The following is a 20,501-nucleotide window of genomic DNA, read 5'->3' as shown; positions in this document are numbered from 1 at the left end:
CCCGCCCCCCTTATAACTTGGGGGAGGGGGGACAACAGCTTTCCGATACTTGGATGTGCTAGTAGTGCTGTACTTCCTACCCAGGACCTACTCTTGAGCTCAACAGGTGAGAATACCAAGCTAAGCTACTAGGAATAAGGGTAGTGGAGGTGGTAGCTTTTTAGTCCTGGCAAAAATGCAGTAAGTGCAGTTAGGCAATGCATGTGCAGCACAAGCTTATTTAATTTCAGCTGCCTGCATCCCTTCTCCCCACCCTGGCAGAAAGAAGCAGCCTGCAACCACTTAGGTTTTTAAAGAGAATGATATTGGAGGCAATGGTAGTCTTTCGTTCTCCCTCAATAAGTATTTTACATTCAGCTGATGAGAGCCTAGGCCAAAGGAAACATAAGCTGCCAGTAGCCTGTTGTCTTGTGGACAAGCCCAAATAAGATGAATGGGAGCTGTGGAGGTGTGCAGTTCCTGCTCATTTCAACACGCAGGAGAATTTTCCCGTGGCCTAACTCCTTGCAGATGAAGCCTTTTGTCCCAGGGAGCCAACAAAGCTGTAAGTGGTGAAAGCAGCTTTTCAGATGCCATCAGTGATGTACAAGCAGCGAAAGCCTGGCTCCGACTCTTCACTGCAAGCGAGAGATGCAACTTAAACAATCCTGAAGTTCATGCTTCCCACAGACCCTGGACACATCAGCTGGTAGCTTCTGGTTTTAAACCAATGGTTTAAAATGAACTCCAATTGGTTAAGAATCCTTGGGTTTCCTTTCTTTCCGGGCTCTAGATGCCATAAAGTGGAAGAAGAGCCTGGGACAGAGCGTTCGCATGTACACGGCCAGAGAAGGCATGAAGCCAGCAACCAGAACTTCCTTCTTCTTCTCCCCAACAGCACTCAGAACCACCTGAGCCACCTCTGCAGCTGCCTTGCCTTCAGAAGTTGACTTGTCCATTACTGAAAAGAACAACAAATTACTACCTCCCTCTAGAGATTATTTTCTGTTGGTGGATCCAGGAGGCTCAAGATTACAAATTAAGCCCATAGATCAAGAGATGTGCAGAGGTGAGACTCTGCAAACAAGTCTGTGACCATTGAACATGGGCCACTAAAGCCATTGAAGATTATCCAACTTCGTTAAATGTGCTAGTTTTTATATTGGGCCTTTTCAGTCAATGCCAAACTTTGAGAAACCGGGTTTTCCCCTTTCCCTCCACTGGCACTCCCTGTACGCCAACAGATACATATAATTTACACAAGCAAAGCTAGTCCTCACCTCCATACTGGGATCCATCTGCCATTACAGCATTAAGTGAGAGATTTGTCTGAATGTAGCCGGGGCTCACAACTGTGACGTCGACATCGTACTGCTCCACTTCTGCTCGTAGGCAGTCAAAGAAGGCTTGGGTGGCATGCTTAGAGGCAGCATCTAAAAACCCCGAAGGTGACACAATTTCAGTTTATTTCCAATCTGCAGCTTCCCAGTCAAAATGCATAGTTGCCTTTTGCACGAGGCATGTAACAGCGTAAATAGCTATTAGCTACCAGAACTGAATGCAGCCTATTCCAAGGCAGTAGGCTTTTGCTGGGGCAAGCAACAAGGGCGATTATGTCTGATTCTGCTCTGCTTACAAGCTTTCCAATGACATCTTGCCAGTGTTGGAGCACACAGGCCCTTGGTCCAGCCCAAGATGGGTAGACTTTAATAGTATGCCAGCTGCTGAAGAGCCAGTGTGGTGTAGTGGTTAAGAGCGGTAGTCTCCTAATCTGGGGAACCGGGTTCGTGTCTCCGTTTCTCCACATGCAGCTGCTGGGTGACCTTGGGCCAGTCATACTTCTCTGAAGTCTCTCAGCCCCACTCACCTCACAGAGTGTTTGTTGTGGGGGAGGAAGGGAAAGGAGAATGTTAGCCGCTTTGAGACTCCTTAAAGGGAGTGAAAGGCGGGATATCAAATCCAACTCCTCCTCTTCTTCTTCTTCTTCTTCTTCTTCTTCTTCTTCTTCTTCTTCTTCTTCTTAAAGGAAAATTTGGGAGGATCTTAAAGGGACTTTAAGAATTCCAAACCAAGTTGTAAACTGGCATGGGTCTCTGCAAGGATCTTCATAATCATGGGAAAGACTTAACTTCTGTTTTAGAGAGGGGAAAAGGAGTGATTTGCCCAGGTCAGCTCCAATGTGCTCTTTGCTGAATCACACAGGCTTATGCCAAACAAATGAAGCAAGAGCTTTTGAGCATGGTGTCTTTTTACAGGCTATGGACAATGGCACTACCCTGTTCCTTTTCCAATTTCTTATTTTAGGATTGGAGGGTTAGATTTCAATATATGCAGAGAAGTTCCAAGTCTGTTAGGTTAGCATGAATGCTATAATCAGATTCAGCACAACTACTTAGGCAGATTTTGATGGCAAAGTTTGCATTCTTATCGTAAATGTGATGTAGGGGGAGGAATACCTGGGTAAGGGCAGTGATTATCCAGAATGAAATTGGGCATTTTGGACCACACGATGCAAGACGTATGCTACCTTCTGGTGATGCAGAAGATACCAAAGCACCCCTCCAAAATGGGACCCTGCATTGCTGGCACCCGTAGAAATTGAGTTCTTTGTGCAGTAGGACTGGCCCTGTGGAAGTCACACCCAGCTCTGGAGACAAGCAAAGATGAAGATAGGGAGAGCAGAAACTATTCTTCCCAATGTTTGAGGTTCGCCTAAGCCAGTGTTTCTGAAACTTGAGTCACCTGCTTTTGCTGGACTACGACTCCCATCATCCCTGACCACTGGTCCTGCTAGCTAGGGATGATGGGAGTTGTAGTCCAACAAGAACAGGAGACCCGCGTTTGAGGAACACTGGCCTGAGGCTCCGCTCCCTTGAGCTCTATATGTGCTGTATCTACTATAATGTGTTGGCTGCCCCTTTCCGGTGAGCTGGTGGTTCCAGAGTAGCCAACCCCTCCCAAGCCTTGTGAAGAATACTTACAAGCTGAGCGGTAAGGAATGCCAATTTTGCCTTGAACGCTGCTGATGGCGACGATGTGGCCTTTTCTCCTCTTGATCATGGAAGGCAGAATTGCTAGAGAGAGGAGGGAGGGGGAGAGAATGAGAATGCAACTCCACAATCTTGCCATGAGAAATAATGTGTGCTTCGATCCAGGGAGACCAGGGTTTCTTCCTTATGCTGATACCTAGAATCGTGTGTATAAGTGTAACTGTCTTATGCAAATATATTTCAACTTCCTAATTTATCCTAGTCACAATTTCTTGGGGATTCCTAGAGGACCTTGAAGTTGCAATATTTGTAGAAATGCTTCCTGAAGAGAGAGGCAAAATAATCACACTGGGATCCAAAAGATGACCTTGCAGTTACTTCTTATCCAAGGCAGGATATGTTCCTACCCTGATGCTGAAAAACTATTTGGAACAAAGTTCCACTGATTTCAGTGAAAGAAATGAGTCCTTTTTTCTTAAGAAATCTCCTTGAACATAAAATAGGATGCACACTGGAGAAGGGTCAGCTGGCACAGGTGGGTCCCATTTTTACTTTCCCAGAAGCTCAGTAAGGAAGGTGCAAACAAAATTATTGTATCCCTGTATTATATAGACAAGCCTTTCTCAACCTTTGGTCCCCAGATGTTCTCAAACTACAACTCACATCATTCCTCTCCACAGGCCATGGTGGCTAAGGGATGAGAGTTGTAGTCCAAAAACATATAGGGACCCAGAGCTTTTAAAGGCAGACACAGACTATGAGCAAGGAATGTAAGACTCAATAGGGCTTGTGGGCCAACGTTTCCACCAAGCAACAGCTGAGGAGCTGCATCTACATTTTCCCCACCAGTGTAGTGTGTAACAGCCAATTCCCCAGACCTCTTTCAGTTTCCTGCTGCCCTCTAGGATTTTCTCCATGTAGAGAAATGCTACAAGGGCAGGGAGAGTTGCTTTGAAAGAGGGATCAGCAGCCAAAAGTCGACTGCCTGATGCTTGCCCGCTTTGCTTTTCTACAAGCTCTCCTCCAGCTCAGGAAGGTATTAAAATGGCAAGCAAGGACCATTTTAGCTTGAAAGTAAGCCTATGGTTTGTGTCACCATGGTCGTTTTCAATACTGTTGCATGAAGCACGTCCCACAGGCCATATGAAGAACTCCAGGGTGGAGGGAGAGCCAGACAAATGTAACTCCTTGTGCCTTGCAACCTAGCTGTAAGCCCTCTGAACAGCACTTAAGTGGTCTACATAGAATCATAGGACTGTAGAGTTGGAAGGGATCTCGAGGGTCATCTAGTCCAACCCCCTACAATGCAGGAAGCAAATCTAGAATACTGCAGAGGTGTAACTGCTAAAGAAGTGGGGCACAGTAACCACCGCAGGAAACGTTAGGATGTGTGCAGAAAGACACAGGAGGAGGCTGTTACAGTGTACCTTTTGTCAAAGCAATTGGGCCAAAGTAATTGGTTTCCATCACTTTCCTGTCCACTTCCACCAGGGTGTCCACAATTGTGCCGCGGTAACTGATTCCAGCATTGTTAATCAAGATGTCCACATGACCTGCACACTTCAAAATCTCCGCGGCAGCGCCAACGACTGCTTTGATGTCAGCGAGGTCAAAGACCACAGTGTGGTGTTTATGGGGCTGTTGAAAAAGAAAAGAAAAGAAAAAAACAGTTAATCGTATATGAACCTATTCAGCTGCAAGGTTCATCGGGTAGCCTTGGTGAAACCACGCTCTTAGCCTATCCTCTCTCACAGTGTGATACTGGGAAGATAAAATGGCATTATATACATGCCACAGGGATCTAGGGAAATGTTTATCAATCAATGCATGCTCTAGACATTTGAGGGAAGCCCCCTCCCAAAAAAATATTGGGGCGGGGGGAAAGGGCTTGGCACCCCTGTTACCAGCATGTTAGGAAGGAGCAACTGGCTTATATGGCTTAAAACAGGGCTGCTTCCAGGTTTTTGTTTGGGGTGGGGAGGGGATGGACCTTGGGCAAGGTGCTTTCAGGCCTAGTTAGCTTATCTCCTTAACACACAATACAGAGATATCAAGGACCAGGCTTGTTTTTAATGTGTGACATTTTAATGTATCTTTAATCTTTGTTGGAAGCCGCCCAGAGTGGCTGGGGAAACCCAGCCAGATGGGTGGGGTACAAATAAATTATTATTATTATTATTATTATTATTATTATTATTATTATTACAGAGATTGTTGCTCCTCTTGCTGCTTGCTTGCTTGCTCAAAGAACAGATCAGGCAGCGGCGGCAGCAAGGATGGGAGGCACCAGGGATTGGCAGTGGGACACAGGCTTCAGTGAGCATTCAATGATGCTGAGCCCTGATGCCGACCCTGGCTTTAAGAGGGTTAATTTGACCCAGCAGCACACAGAAACAAAACACATTGCAACCAACCATGCCCTGCACCCTCTGGACTCTTGCACTGCCAGCAAAACAAAATCCCTGTGTACATGATGCTGACACAAAAGCTCTGCAAATGTACCATGCAAAAGAATGACATTTTACTGTCTTCCCCTTTCCACCTCTCTCCCTCTCCACCTCTCCTCTTCCCACAACTCCATAAACCTGTGACCTGCGTGAAAAGCATCCCTGACCTACGGTCTCTCCACCTCCGTCTCTTCCTTCCCCCTCACCCCCTTGCTTACGTTCTTTGGGTGGCCAGCAGCAGTGGAGAGCTCCTGCAGAAGGTCTTGAAGTCTCTCTTTGCTCCTACCACACAGCACCAGTTCTGACCCAGCAGCATGGAAAGCTTTGGCACATTCTTGGCAAAAAGAGAGGGGGGGGGGACAGGGAAAAAAAAGCCTTTACACAACTCTTGTATGACCACACTTGGAATGCTCTTTTGGGTGAATGCACTTCAGAAAGGATACTGGTAGATCTAGAATCAGTGGAGAAAATGGCCAAATGATCAGGATTAAGTTAGAGACTACTTTGGTTAGGAAAAGAAGAACTCAAGTGGGCGGGGGGGGGGACATGATTGCAGTTTACAAAATTATGTATGCTGTATTGTGGGGAAATGGATTAAAGCTCCCCTTCCCAATCACTGTAAAACCCAGGCTCGGCCAATGAAGCTGACTTTGGATCAGTTACGGGGTGGGCGACCTGTAGCACAACAACATCTGAATAGCCACAGATCCCATAATTCTTTTCTTTATAGACACGTGTTTTGGTACATATCTGACACTTTGGCCTCAGCCCAATTTTATATTTAATTTCTTCATTCAAAGGTTCTGCTGGTAAATGAAAGGGGGAGGTGGTGAATTAAATAAAGCAGAATGCTGAGGGAAGCATACATGGATCTATGATCACATTTTAGATTCAGCATTTCAGTGAGATAGAATTGCCGTGAGAGAGACTGGTTTGTCAAAGGGCACCCAGTAAAATTTGAACACTGATCTCCTCGGCAGAAGACCTTTATCCAGAGTACTGCACTGTATCGCTGCTACTGCAGAACATAATTCCCCTTTATGTGCATGGGGGGGGGGGGGAGCCTTCTTCCTACAACTCCCATCTTCCCTGACCACTGGATAGGCTGCCTACAGCTGAATGAGAATTGCAGTACAAAAACATTGAGGGGAGAGACCAAGTTGGGGAAGGCTCTTTGAACCTGTGGGACCATTGAACGGCCTCAAAAACAGTCAGTGTTTCAACACTCTTGAAACTACTTGGGCATGAGCATCACAAGACTGGACTGGTGTCCATGGCAGGCCCAGAAGGCTGCACCACAAGAACAGGCCTTTGCGGTGGCTCCCTGCTTGTGGGATGTTCTCCCCAGGGGGACTCATCTGGCACCCTCACGACATCTCTTTAAGCACCAGGCAAAAACACTCCTCCCAGGCCTTTGGCTAAAGCTAGAGAGTTCCAGAAAGATATCTACTTCTGCTTCACTGACTATGCAAAAGCCTTTGACTGTGTCGACCACAGCAAACTGGCAAGTTCTTAAAGAAATGGGAGTGCCTGATCACCTCATCTGTCTCCTGAGAAATCTCTATGTGGGACAAGAAGCTACAGTTAGAACTGGATATGGAACAACTGATTGGTTCAAAATTGGGAAAGGAGTACGACAAGGCTGTATATTGTCTCCCTGGTTATTTAACTTATATGCAGAATTCATCATGCGAAAGGCTGGGCTGGATGAATCCCTAGCCGGAATTAAGATTGCTGGAAGAAATATCAACAACCTCAGATATGCAGATGACACAACCTTGATGGCAGAAAGTGAGGAGGAATTAAAGAACCTTTTATTGAGGGTGAAAGAGGAGAGCGCAAAATATGGTCTGAAGCTCAACATCAAAAAAACGAAGATCATGGCCACTGGTCCCATCACCTCCTGGCAAATAGAAGGAGAAGAAATGGAGGCAGTGAGAGATTTTACTTTCTTGGGCTCCATGATCACTGCAGATGGTGACAGCAGCCACGAAATTAAGAGACGCCTGCTTCTTGGGAGGAAAGCAATGACCAACCTAGACAGCATCTTTAAAAGTAGAGACATCACCTTGCCAACAAAGGTCCGTATAGTAAAAGCTATGGTTTTCCCAGTAGTGATGTATGGAAGTGAGAGCTGGACCATAAAGAAGGCTGATCGCCGAAGAATTGATGCTTTTGAATTATGGTGCTGGAGGAGACTCTTGAGAGTCCCATGGACTGCAAGAAGATCAAACGTATCCATTCTTAAGGAAATTAGCCCTGAGTGCTCACTGGAAGGACAGATCGTGAAGCTGAGGCTCCAATACTTTGGCCACCTCATGAGAAGAGAAGACTCCCTGGAAAAGCCCCTGATGTTGGGAAAGATGGAGGACACAAGGAGAAGGGGACGGCAGAGGATGAGATGGTTGGATAGTGTCTTCGAAGCTACAAACACGAGTCTGACCAAACTGCGGGAGGCAGTGGAAGACAGAAGTGCCTGGCGTGCTCTGGTCCATGGGGTCATGAAGAGTCGGACACGACTAAACAACTAAACAACAACAACAAATGGCCTTTTAAACGGTCGGTGTGTATGTGTTGAGGAGGTTATTGTTTTTGTTTGTTATCAGGGTATGGTTTTTATGTTTTCATATTGCAAACTGCCCTGTGTTCTTCGGTTGAAGGGCAGTATAGAGATTTAATAAACAACAATGATGATGATATTTACCATTTCCTAAAAAGGAAGAGAGAAATATTGTAATGAATAAATCAGCTAGAAGAACTGTTTTGGATAAGGACCACAGGTTCAAGATTGAGAACATGTTTAACATGTTTAGCATACCTAGAAAGGAATGCTGTGATCACCAATAGTCAGCATGGATTTCTGAAAAATAAGTCATGTCAGACTAACCTGATCTCGTTTTTTGACAGAATTACAACCCTGGTAGATGAAGGGAACGCAGTGGATGTAGCCTACCTTGATTGCAGCAAGGCATTTGACAAGGTGCCCCATGATATTCTTGTAAAGAAGCTGGTAAAATGCGGTCTTGACTATGCTACCACTCAGTGGATTTGTAACTGGCTGACTGACCGAACCCAAAGGGTGCTCATCAATGGTTCCTCTTCATCCTGGAGAAGAGTGACTAGTGGGGTGCCACAGGGTTCTGTCTTGGGCCCGGTCTTATTCAACATCTTTATCAACGACTTGGATGATGGACTCAAGGGCATCCTGATCAAATTTGCAGATGACACCAAACTGGGAGGGGTGGCTAACACCCCAGAGGACAGGATCACACTTCAAAACGACCTTGACAGATTAGAGAACTGGGCCAAAACAAACAAGATGAATTTTAACAGGGAGAAATGTAAAGTATTGCACTTGGGCAAAAAAAATGAGAGGCACAAATACAAGATGGGTGACACCTGGCTTGAGAGCAGTACATGTGAAAAGGATCTAGGAGTCTTGGTTGACCACAAACTTGACATGAGCCAACAGTGTGACGCGGCAGCTAAAAAAGCCAATGCAATTCTGGGCTGCATCAATAGGAGTATAGCATCTAGATCAAGGGAAGTAATAGTGCCACTGTATTCTGCTCTGGTCAGACCTCACCTGGAGTACTGTGTCCAGTTCTGGGCACCACAGTTCAAGAAGGACACTGACAAACTGGAACGTGTCCAGAGGAGGGCAACCAAAATGGCCAAAGGCCTGGAAACAATGCCTTATGAGGAACGGCTAAGGGAGCTGGGCATGTTTAGCCTGGAGAAGAGGAGGTTAAGGGGTGATATGATAGCCATGTTCAAATATATAAAAGGATGTCACATAGAGGAGGGAGAAAGGTTGTTTTCTGCTGCTCCAGAGAAGCGGACACGGAGCAATGGATCCAAACTACAAGAAAGAAGATTCCACCTAAACATTAGAAAGAACTTCCTGACAGTAAGAGCTGTTCGACAGTGGAATTTGCTGCCAAGGAGTGTGGTGGAGTCTCCTTCTTTGGAGGTCTTTAAGCAGAGGCTTGACAACCATATGTCAGGAGTGCTCTGATGGTGTTTCCTGCTTGGCAGGGGGTTGGACTCGATGGCCCTTGTGGTCTCTTCCAACTCTATGATTCTATGATTCTTCTATGATTCTATGCAGAAGGTCCCAGGATCAATCGCCAGTGAGCTGGGTTGGGAAAGAACCCCTTCCCTGCCCTGAGACTTTATAAAACCACTCCCAACAGAGAACAGATGACACTGAAGCCAATGGTGTAAGGCAGTTTCCTAGGTTCATTTCAACTGTGAGCCCTTTTCAGTTCTCATTGGGATCCTGTACGAATCTGTCAAACACATTGGGGGGGGGGCGATAACAGCTCAGTGGCCCAGAACTCATTTTCAACAAAGCAGGGCTCAATCCCTTTTGTTTCTAATTAAAAGTATCTCAGGCAACAGTAAGCCGCCTCGGTGGCTGCTCCCAGACTTTGGAACTACCCTCATAGAGAAATCAGACTGGCTCCCTCATTGCTGTCCTTCTGCCAGCAGGTGAATACTTTTTTGTTCCAACGGGCTTTTGGGAACTGGTTTTAAGGAAAGGGCTGGTACTGTGATATTTTTATTGCAATAATCTGTGTGTTTCAATGAATACCCCCATGTTTTTAGCTGTTTCAGTTTTAACTGCCTCGAGTCCCTGTCGAGGAAAAGGGCAGGGGGAAAACCAAATAAACAAAATCTGGAGACATAGCCGTGGAACAGATGAACTAGTACACTATGATGCATTAAGGTAGCTCTTCCTTCCCAAGAAGTCACAGCACCTTGAGGAGAAACCCATGCTCTAAGCTTGTGGCTGGACCAACGACCAAGCACACAGCTACGATAAGGCAGTGAGGACATTCCGTTCCCAAAGGGCTTTCAACGCTGTTCTGCAGAGAACAGGAAAGCACCTCCACCGGGGGCCATGCGTCAGTTGCTGGTGAATTAAGTTACAGAAGGCTGCATAACTATTTCCCTTTCCCCACCCATTTTAAGGATGTTCTCGGCTCATGGGCGAATTGACTGGAGTGGGGTGCCTGAGTTTGAATCACTGGCTGAGACTTGCCTCCAAGCTGGAAAAAAACAGGTTAGGGCAGGTGTTACCCAACTATACGGGCAGGTTCCCCATTTTTGCGTGGGAGTGACTGAAAATGCCATGGACTGAGAAAGTCCTCCCCACCAGGGAAGGTTTGGCATTGCTAGGTACTTTTCACAGGCCCCATGACTCATAGAACCAATAGCAGGCGTGGGGAACCTTTGGGTGTTGCTAAACTACCACTCCCATAATCCCTGGCAATTGGCCATGCTCGCTGAGATTGATGGAAGTTGAAGTATGTATAGAGTGACTTGGGGCAAATCAAGCTGGCAGGTGGCTGGGATTTCACCAGCACTGCACTTTACAGGGCACCTAGTCTCCCAGTCACCAAATTAAAGAAGGGTTTCCAGATGTTTTTGGACTACAACCCCATCATCCCTGACCACTGGTCCTGCTAGCTAGGGATGATGGGAGCTGTAGCCCAACAACAGCAGGAGACCCAAGTTTAGGAAACCTTGCATTAAAGTTTTACCCAAAAAATTGGGGGGGGGGGGGAGGACAGGGGATCTGAGGCCCAGCAAAGAAGACCTGGAGTTTGGAGGTCCTGATTCACCTCATGCCCTTGCCAATGCATGCTCCTGTGCTTCCAGTAAATTAACAAGGTGATGGAGATGGGGAACAAAGTAGCAGGGAATAAGTCAGAACAGACTGCCGGCTGGTCCTTAATGTTTCTGGGATGGAGCCACCTTCCACCCCAGAAACATGAAGGACCAGCCAGAAGGGCTAAATGATGAGGTGTTTCTGTATCGTGTGGAAGTCTCTATTGTTTTACTTAAGCCATGTGTTCTTTGGGAAGCAGCTATTGTTCTGGTGTTCTGCTTGCTGTGTGTGCGTATATGTAATATAAATGATACTGGGGAGTTTGGTGCTGCTTTGGGATTGCCACATTGCCACTAAGAAGCAAAGGTTGCCATGTAGACCCATACGAAAAATTCCCAAACACAGAAAAGGGCCACATCTGTATAAGGCCAATCAAAATGGCACAAGAGATTGAGGGAGCTTCTGAGTTTTCCAAGCCTTGGGCAGGTTAAGCAAAGTGGGGAAGGATAGAGAGAAAAACAGGCTGGTGTTACAGCCCTAAAATATGAATTGGTACATATTTAAATTGAGTATGAGTAAACTAGCAAATTGAACAGTTTAGATGCAATGCAGGTTTTGGGTTTCATCTAGGGATGAGGACACGCACAATGGCCAAGTCCCCATTTTTTGAACATTTGTAAAATCCAGAAGTTCTGTTGTGACTTGCCTCCCACCTGCTCAACCTGTATATTTGCTAAGAGATGCTACTGAAGAATAAAATTAAAAAACCAAGACTCCTCAGGTTCCCTCCTCCTTCACAAGGAATCTGATCCTGTAAGGCTAAGCTTGACCTTCGTGGTGTGAGATGAGAGTTTAGTAACACCCTATTTTCCGAGGAAACATTTTGAGTAATGTACAAGCTGTCCTGTACAAGCTGTTCTCCTCTCCATCTCCATGCCAAATGTCTCAGAAACCTACCTTTCCCTAGTCCAGAAGTTGCTCCTGTGATCACCACCACTGCATCCTTCAGGTAGGCTCTCACACGCATTCTCTGAAGCAGCCGGAAGAGCCCAAAAACCCCCAGGCTGCCAAAAAGCAGTGGAAGAATCATCACAGAGGTGAGATCCATCACTTTTCTTCTAGGGTTCGTCCTGGAGTTACAGGAAAGAAGCAGAGAACAAGAGCACATTACACAAACTGATCACAAACCACCTTCCACTCTCCTGTTTCCACACACAACAGATTCAATCCAACATAGCAGCTCCCCAGCCTCCAGGGCCTGTTTCACAACATGTAAAAATCAGTCTACAAGGGAGCAATTGGGCTGGGCTCAGCTGTGCAAATTGCCTTCTGGCCTCTTTTGTATTGGGACATTGCCTTCCACCTCTCTCTCAAATCACTGGCATGGAAATGAACAGAGTATGCTTTGTATCAGGGAGTCAAGGCAATTCCCCCACTTATGCTTGATAGATTTGCGCACAACCGTGCATATGCGCGGTGCCAGGAAATTATTAAATAATTCAATTCAAACCTGCAATCGCGGGAGAGAGCTGGACAGTTCTCGTGGAGACCCTCCCCAGAGCCCGAAGAGGACAGCAGTGAGGGCGGAGGGAGCCCCCAAGAGGCTGGAGGCTTTGTACATGCTGCTCAGCCTCCCCTCCTAACAGCTGATGTGTGGGGTTGCACAGCAAGAACAGCCGCTTTCCTGCATGACCTCTAGCCTCCTGCCAACCCCAGAGCTTCCATTCTAGTTGTGGATATCTTTGATCAGAGTATTTTTTGGTATGGGTTGAAGAGAGAGTGGCAGAGAAGGCATATAATGGGTGCTCCCCACTTTACATGGTTTCCTTTATGCGCGTGGGGGCCTGGAACATAACCCCCACATAAGTGGGGGGACGCCTGTATACAAGCTTTGTACCAGGGAGTCAATATTCAAATGCAAATATGCCAACTAAGTCAGGCTTGTAAATATAACCACCTGCCTGGTTGCCTGTGGCAAGTAAGAATTACCTCTAGGCAACCAGGCAGAAATAAAGACAGCTGGTTTCTGTTTCTCTCTCTCTCTGTGTGTGTGTGTGAGAGAGAGAGAGAGAGAGAGAGGTGTCTATCATATTCATCAGAACATCATGATCTGGAAGAACAGACACCAGACACAGAACAACCGCACTTTAAAAAACAGGACAGAAACCCACAGACCACAGGCATTGCCAAACAGAAGTAAACAGACTTCCAGGGGGCGGGGCTAACCAGATACCACAATGCTAGGCGTAATGGTGTTTCTTAAAGCAGTTTCAGAGAAAGGTGGATAGAGAAGCAAAATCACTTCTGTACCTCTTATCTTTATGAGCATTTCATATCACTTACAGTGGTACCTCGGGTTATATAAGCTTCAGGTTACATACGCTTCAGGTTACAGACTCCGTTAACCCAGAAATATTACCTCAGGTTAAGAACTTTGCTTTAGGATGAGAACAGAAATCGCGCTGCAGCAGCAGCACGGCGGCAACGGGAGGCCTCATTAGCTAAAGTGGTGCTTCAGGTTAAGAACAGTTTCAGGTTAAGAACGGACCTCCGGAACAAATTAAGTACTTAAACCGAGGTACCACTGTACATATGCGATTCATGACATTTACACAGGACCTGCAAGAAAACATTATAATACACCCTCACCATCTAGCAGAAGTGTTTCTGTCTGCCAGCTTTGCCCTACTCACACATGCTAGTGAAAGCTGTAAGGAGCTCAAGCAAGGCATTCATGCTGAGCTGGCAAAGTTGTGCTGGAGTAACACCTAGGAGATCAGGATTCAAACCCCCCACTTGGGGAGGAAGCTCACTGGGTGACCTTGGACCAGCGACCCAGCTGACCTCACAGGGTTGATGTGAGGACAGAATGGGAAGCAGCAGAACTATGTGTGCCTTGGGCTCCTTGCAGAAAAGGCGGACTACAAATGTAAAGATGAATGAATGAATTCCACTGCCCACCCCATTTCTTTTTCAACATATACTCAACATTTTGTGGCTACTCAGAAAGCTCAATCTCACTGAGCCGTTTTTTTAAATAAAAAAAACACACATTTATTCGTGTTTCTGCAAATGTTTGGGTTCTCCTAGCATGCTGATACCTTCTTCGTGTTTTGGCTCCAGTCCTGTGGGTACTCACTACCAGAGTTTGCAATTAAAGGGGTTATATTACCAATACATACTAGTCGGAAAAAAATATAATCAGATGATTCTCAGTCTTACCATAGATCAATGATCTACACATGTAGGGGAATGCCAAAAAAATATGAAACAAACTCCATTGAAAGCAGAAGAGCAGCAACATACACAAAACAGGCAAGGAGGGAAATAGCAAACCACCTTCTAGACAGCCGTGCCCAGGAGATAAAAGCCTCCGGATCCATAGCCAGATAAATTTCCTTACCACACTCTGGGTCTCTCATTTCTGGAGAAGGGTTTGCCCCAAATAAACATGGTGCCAGATTAAGGAGTTCCATTTCGCCGCTTTAGAAATTAATTTTCTACAGGGAGAGTATTCAATCAACATTATTGTAAAAAAAAGAAGAAAAAAAGGGAAGCATTCTGTTTAAAGTTGTTTATAAGGACACCCTGGGAACTAGCTTAAAAACCCACAAAGCAGTCTGGGATTGCCACTCATAAAACAAAGCTACTTCCATTTCACACTGTGTTGCACATCAAATCTCCCGGATGCCTCACCAAGTGAACAGTGTTGTGTTTTCTAAATTTTAGGATGGTGTGAGGAAATGAATAAGCTGGTTAAGGACAGCAGAAACCAACAAGGAAGATAGGAGTTGGTTTATTAGTACAAGATGTCAAGCAAAGTTCCCCAGCAAAGTTCAACTATTTCAAAAAGCCACCTATTTTGAGCACATGCTGAACTCTTCCTGATGAAATCACTGGGTCTCAGTAGCACTTAATGCTGATGGAATGGTGCTCATATCTATTCTGTAGGTATGCTGTGGTCTAAACCACTGAGCCTCTTGGGCTTTCCGATCAGAAGGTTGGCGATTCGAATCCACGCAACAGGGTGAGCTCCCGTTGCTCTGTCCCAGCTGCTGCTAGCCTAGCAATTCAAAAGCACGCCAGTGCAAGTAGATAAATAGGTACTGCTGTGGCGGGGAGGTAAACGGCATTTCCATGTGCTCTGGCACTTGTCACAGTGTCCCGTCGTGGCACCAGAAATGGTCAAATCATGCCGGCCACATGACCTGGGAAGCTGTCTGTGGACAAATGACGGTTCCCTCGGCCTGAAAGCAAGATGAGCTCCGCAACCCCATACAGTGGTACCTCAGGTTACAGACGCTTCAGGTTACAGACGCTTCAGGTTACAGACTCCGCTAACCCAGAAATAGTACCTCGGGTTAAGATCTTTGCTTCAGGATGAGAACAGAACGGCGGCAGGCCCCATTAGCTAAAGTGGTACCTCAGGTTAAGAACAGTTTCAGGTTAAGAACGGACCTCCAGAACGAATTAAGTTCTTAACCTGAGGTACCACTGTAGTAGCTTTTGACTGAACTTAACTGTCCAGGGGTCCTTGACCTTTTACCTTTACCTACCTACAGAATAGGTATCAGCACCTATTCCTCCAGAGGTGGGGGAACCGGATGTTGTTGGACTCTGCTTTTTTTCCAGAAAAAAGGTCCTGGAATGTACTTCTCTCAGAAGACCTACCCCAGAGCCCAAAGAGGATATCTTCGGGCTCCTGGGTGCAGTGAGTCTCCTCACCAGCCAGAGGCTTGTTGAAGTTGCTTTGGTGAGGCTAGCAGAGTCTTCTGAGCCTCAGCTAAACTTTTTTTAAAACTTCCCTACACAGGGCTGCCTTCAGTTATTTTAGGAAATTCAGCATTGGATGGGAGGGAGTTCCACAGGGCAGGGGCCACTACTGAGAAGACCCTCTGCCTGGTTCCCTGTAACTTCTCACAATGAGGGTACTGCTAGAAGGCCCTTGGAGCTTGACCTTAGTGTCCAGGCTGAATGATGGGGTGGAAACGCTCATTCAGGTATACAGGGCCGAGGCTGTTTAGGGCTTTAAAGCTCAGCACCAACACTTTGAGTTGTGCTCAGAAACATACTGGGAGCCAATATAGATCCTTTACATCCAGTGTTATATGGTCCCGGCAGCTGCTCCCAGTCACTAGTCTAGCTGCCACATTCTGGATTAGTTGTAGTTTCTGAGTCACTTTCAAAGGTAGTCCAACGTAGCACATGACAGCTATGGACTTATCCTGCTAGCATCAACCAACTATGCTTTAAAACATTCTTAAAGGGAGTCTTTGCAGGTGAAATTTAAAGTGGCTTGCTACAATTAGGTTTGCAAAGCAGAGCCCTCCCTTATAGACATTAGAAACCTAAATGTAGAAACACAATTGCCTCTCTGTTCTGCTTTGCAGAGAATGAGACACTTATAACAAATACCAAGAGAGGTTCGAAGAGGATTTGATTTGAGCTCATGTGTGTGAGAAGGGAGGGGAATGCCCTTAAGTAAAATGGTGCCGTTATAAAAATAAATGTAAGCAGCACAGCCTTGGGCCTTATTCTATTTGTGTAAAACACCACAAGGCCTTGTCGGGTCACCCCCCGCAGTGTGAAAAACACAGTGTGACCCCGCACACCCGCACACACCAGATCCTACCTTTCTGCACAGAGCTGCCTTCCCTGAAGTGTGCCCTATATCTGTATCAAACGTTTTGACAGAGGGTAGACAGATTTAAAAAAGGAAATGGCTGGCAGCCCAGCTTACACTTTTAGTCCAGCATTGGCACAAGTGATCAAGGTCGGCCTCCAAGAACAAGGCTCAGAAACACTCCACTGCATTTGAGATGGAGGAGGTCATTTAAGTTTAGAGAGAAGAATTGGAAAGATGAGCTCAGAGGCGCTTATTCCTCTCCTCCCCAGTAGCCTTTCTTTGATTTGCTATACAGTGGAACCTCGGATTGGGAACGTGATCCATGCAGGAGGCACGTTCGCCACCCGCAGCATTCGCAACCCGCAGTGCAGGGTCTGCGCACGCGCGGGTCATGATTCGGCACTTCTGCACATGTGCAAAGCGTGATTTAGCGCTAATGTGCAAGCGCCGAAACCCGGAAGTTACCCGTTACTCAGCTCCAGCACCTCTCAGGCAGGCACAAATGCCATCCTAAGAGAACAAGGGAGAAGTTCATGGTGAGCTCCGACACCTATTTTTCTAGAAAAATAGCACCTGCTTGTTAAATAACAAAATAGTATTTTAAAATTCAGAGAATTACCAAACTAGCTCATCCTTATTTTTGATTCTTCAGTGTCATAGTTGTCTCTATCCTGTTAAAACAATACCTACCAACACAGCACATCCTACCAGAACCACGATACACATCAGGATTTAACTGTCTACCACAGAATCAATAGATTTGTGCTGAAAATCACACTAGAATCTACAGAATTTCCAACAAACATACAGAGGATCAAGCAAGAAATAATTAAAAGAAGGGCTTCTAGAGAAGTTAATCCTAATGTAATTAGTAGGATCAGGCTGCCAAAAAGTGCTACAATATAACTCTTCTTTCTAATGGCAGTTCCAAGTCCTCCTACTCAAAACCACATCACCAACACAGAAGACGGAGGTATCAGCCAACTTGAGTCAACCTCAAGGTTTGCAAATGTTGTGGGTTAAACCACAGAGCCTAGGGCTTGCCAATCAGAAGGTCAGCGGTTCGAATCCCCACAACGGGGTGAGCTCCCGTTGCTCGGTACCTGCTCCTGCCAACCTAGCACTTCGAAAGCACGTTAAAGTGCAAGTAGATAAATAGGTACCGCTCCGGCGGGAAGGTAAACGGTGTTTCCGTGCGCTGCTCTGCTTCGCCAGAAGCGGCTTAGTCATGCTGGTCACATGACCCGAAAGCTGTCTGCGGACAAACGCCGGCTCCCTCGGCCAGTAAAGCGCCACAACCCCAGAGTTGGCCACGACTGGACCTAATGGTCAGGGGTCCCTTTATCTTTACCTAAAGAACCTTTAGGGGGAACTGTCAAAGAGGCAACACCAAAAAGCAGCCCCCTAAGAACACAATGGCACAGAATGCTGAGTGGAAGGAAAAACCCTGAAAATCAGGTGGGAGGGGAAATGGAGTGGCTGGAAAAAGAAGGCAACACATATATGTAAAGGATAGGAGGAGTCCTTCCCACCTGACATTGATTAAAACATCCCCAGGGACAGAAGTGAGTGCTGACAATGGGGGGGGGGATCGGGATCGAAGATTTTAATGTATTGAGGACTGGGCACAAGTTTGCACACCTCAATTCCCCAAAGAGAGAAAACACCCAATAAGGGCAATGAAAATTAAGCTTGCTGAATGGGCACATATCACAGAATGTTGTGTGTGTGTGTTGGGTGGGGAAAACCAGCAGCGAATGGAATGGAACAGCTGGAACCCTGAACAGAAGCGTTCCACATGGCTGCATTTTGTCGCAGAGTCCCACTCATCAATAACTATGTTTAAAATGAGGATTGTTATAACAACTAAGCTTACATTTTCCTGGGAGTACACCCCACTGGATTGACTGCCACAAAATGTATAGGACTGCACTGCCAAGGTTACCAAAAAAAGCTTGAAAACATACAGGCAGCCCCAAGTCGTAGTTCAAACCACACGTGAAGGTTGTAAAGCTGCAAAGAGTTCAAAAACACTTTGGAACACTTGCTTGTGGGTCTTTCTTCCCACTTCTCCTTAAATATTATTTTTATTTATTGCATTTCTACGCATTCTGCATTTGAGGATCAGGAGGTGGTTTACGGTATAGAAACACAGAAATACACAACACAGCAACAAACAAAAAACCAGCACCACCCAGTTCTAAAGGCCATGAGTTATCTGATTAGCCAAAGGCCTGAGAGATTACCGGCATAGCTCAGTCGCTAGAGCATGAGGCTGTTAATCTCAGGAGCTGAAGGTCTGAATCCCCAAGTTGGGCAAAGATTTCCTGCATTGCAGGGGGTTGGGCTAGATTACCCCTGTGGTCCTTTCCAACTCTACAGTTCTATATGGGCACAACCTGTCCTCCCAACATCCCAAGTCCCCCCCCCCTTCCCATTTTCTGCGCAATTCCATGGTGCCTCATGGAAAGGGCTAGCAGCCCTCCAGCGCCCTAGGTGGGTGGCCACTCTCACCGCTGCTTCGACATACAACTAGGCAGTGCCAGATTTACGTATAAGCTAACCAGGCATAGGCAAACTCGGCCCTCCCTCCAGATATTTTTGAGACTACAATTCCCATCACCCCTGACTACTTTTCCTGTTAGCTAGGTATGGTGGGAGTTGTAGTCCCAAAACATGTGGAGGGCCGAGTTTGCCTATACCTGAGCTAAACAAGCTATAGCTTAGGGCCCCACTCTCTTGGGGGGGCCCCAAATTTTTCAATATTAATATTTGTTGTTGTTGTTTAGTTGTGTCCGACTCTTTGTGACCCCATGGACCAAAGCATGCCAGGCACTCCTGTCTTCCACTGCCTCCTGCAGTTTGGTCAAACTCATGTTCCACTATTAATATACTGCTTCTTAATTATATTTCAGTTCAACAATTACTTTGATAAAATACATATTTTGTTATGTGCAATTGGCTTTAGATACCTATTAGGTCCATAAATTACCATATAGCATATATTCAACGCAAAAAAAACATTTGTTGTTGACAAAGGACAGCTGGACATATAAAGGGCCCCATTACCTTCAGTAGCTTAGGGCTTCATCAATCCTAAATCCGGCCCTGCGACTAGGAGAGCCTCAGTGGCCCCTTATCCCTTGCTCTGTTTATCCCACCCTTCCTCCACAAAGCAGCATGCAGGCTCCTTCCCCGCCCCTTCCCTCCTCTCCCAACAACCCTGTGAGGTAGGCCGGTCTGAGAGGCAGTGGCGGTTTGCTGCAGGCCTGTTTGGGACTTTGAACCCGGACGCCCTCGGACCTAGACATGACACCCCACCCAGCGGGACCGACGCCTGTGGGGACCCCCCACCCTCCCGTATTGACCGAACGGGGCCCAGAAAGCGAACCCCGCCCCGCGCGCGCGCGCCTCGCTTCCACCTTCAGCTTACTACCTGGCAACCACAGTCACCATAACGACGCACCCGGAAGCAGCTCCGCCACCTTTGCTCCGCCCGCCCAATCAAAACGCAGCTTCCCTTCAGGCGGAAGGCGGGGACTGGCAAGGGAAAGCGGCCAATAGGAAGCAAGCGCGCGGAGGGACGAGGTCAATAAATTATAATATACAAAAAAAGAGAACACAAACGGGAGAAGCCAGGGAAGGTCCCCCCGTGTTTAGCTTCCCTCCCGGAAACAGAGGCTCCACGTATAGAGTTCTGCCTCGAAGACACGGGAAAGAATCTTCTAAGAGGGAGGTTTTTTGCGGGGGACAGCTGAGCTTGTTAGGCGCAAATTGGCATCACTCTTTAGATGGGGTAGATCTCCACTGAGTGGTTCTTCATGGCCACCCAATAGCGCTCC

General features: G+C 46.6%; 1 protein-coding gene across 2 annotated transcripts; it reads right to left on the bottom strand.

The window, feature by feature from the left end:
- Positions 1 to 282: 282 nt before the first annotated feature.
- DHRS7B (dehydrogenase/reductase 7B) lies at positions 283 to 20,216 on the bottom strand. Of its 2 annotated transcripts, none has more exons than XM_053365536.1 (7): positions 20,096 to 20,216; positions 11,991 to 12,163; positions 5,635 to 5,750; positions 4,397 to 4,607; positions 2,961 to 3,053; positions 1,260 to 1,412; positions 283 to 940 (listed from the first exon to the last, which is right to left on the bottom strand). In XM_053365536.1, the coding sequence occupies exons 1-7, from the start codon at positions 20,113 to 20,115 to the stop codon at positions 735 to 737; spliced, it is 972 nt and encodes a 323-aa protein (XP_053221511.1). In that variant the 5' UTR covers positions 20,116 to 20,216; the 3' UTR covers positions 283 to 734. The 2 variants fall into 2 exon arrangements, with proteins under 2 accessions (XP_053221511.1, XP_053221512.1); XM_053365537.1 differs by lacking the exon at positions 20,096 to 20,216 and adding an exon at positions 19,729 to 19,972.
- Between the last annotated feature and the right edge of the window lie 285 nt (positions 20,217 to 20,501).

This window comes from Podarcis raffonei, chromosome 14, assembly GCF_027172205.1.
Source record: "Podarcis raffonei isolate rPodRaf1 chromosome 14, rPodRaf1.pri, whole genome shotgun sequence".
Classification (NCBI taxonomy): Eukaryota; Metazoa; Chordata; class Lepidosauria; order Squamata; family Lacertidae; genus Podarcis; species Podarcis raffonei.
Note: the sequence above shows the minus strand (reverse complement) of the source record. Positions and strands in the feature narration are given on the sequence as shown.

Excerpts from the sequence above, each read along its gene's own strand:
- DHRS7B (XM_053365536.1), bottom strand. The coding sequence starts at position 20,115 with ATGGTGACTGTGGTTGCCAG. Across the intron at positions 5,751-11,990 it reads AACTTCTGGACTAGGGAAAG|AATGTGCCAAAGCTTTCCAT; the intron begins GTAGGTTTCTGA and ends CTTTTTGCCAAG. Across the intron at positions 941-1,259 it reads AGATGGATCCCAGTATGGAG|TAATGGACAAGTCAACTTCT; the intron begins GTGAGGACTAGC and ends TGTTCTTTTCAG.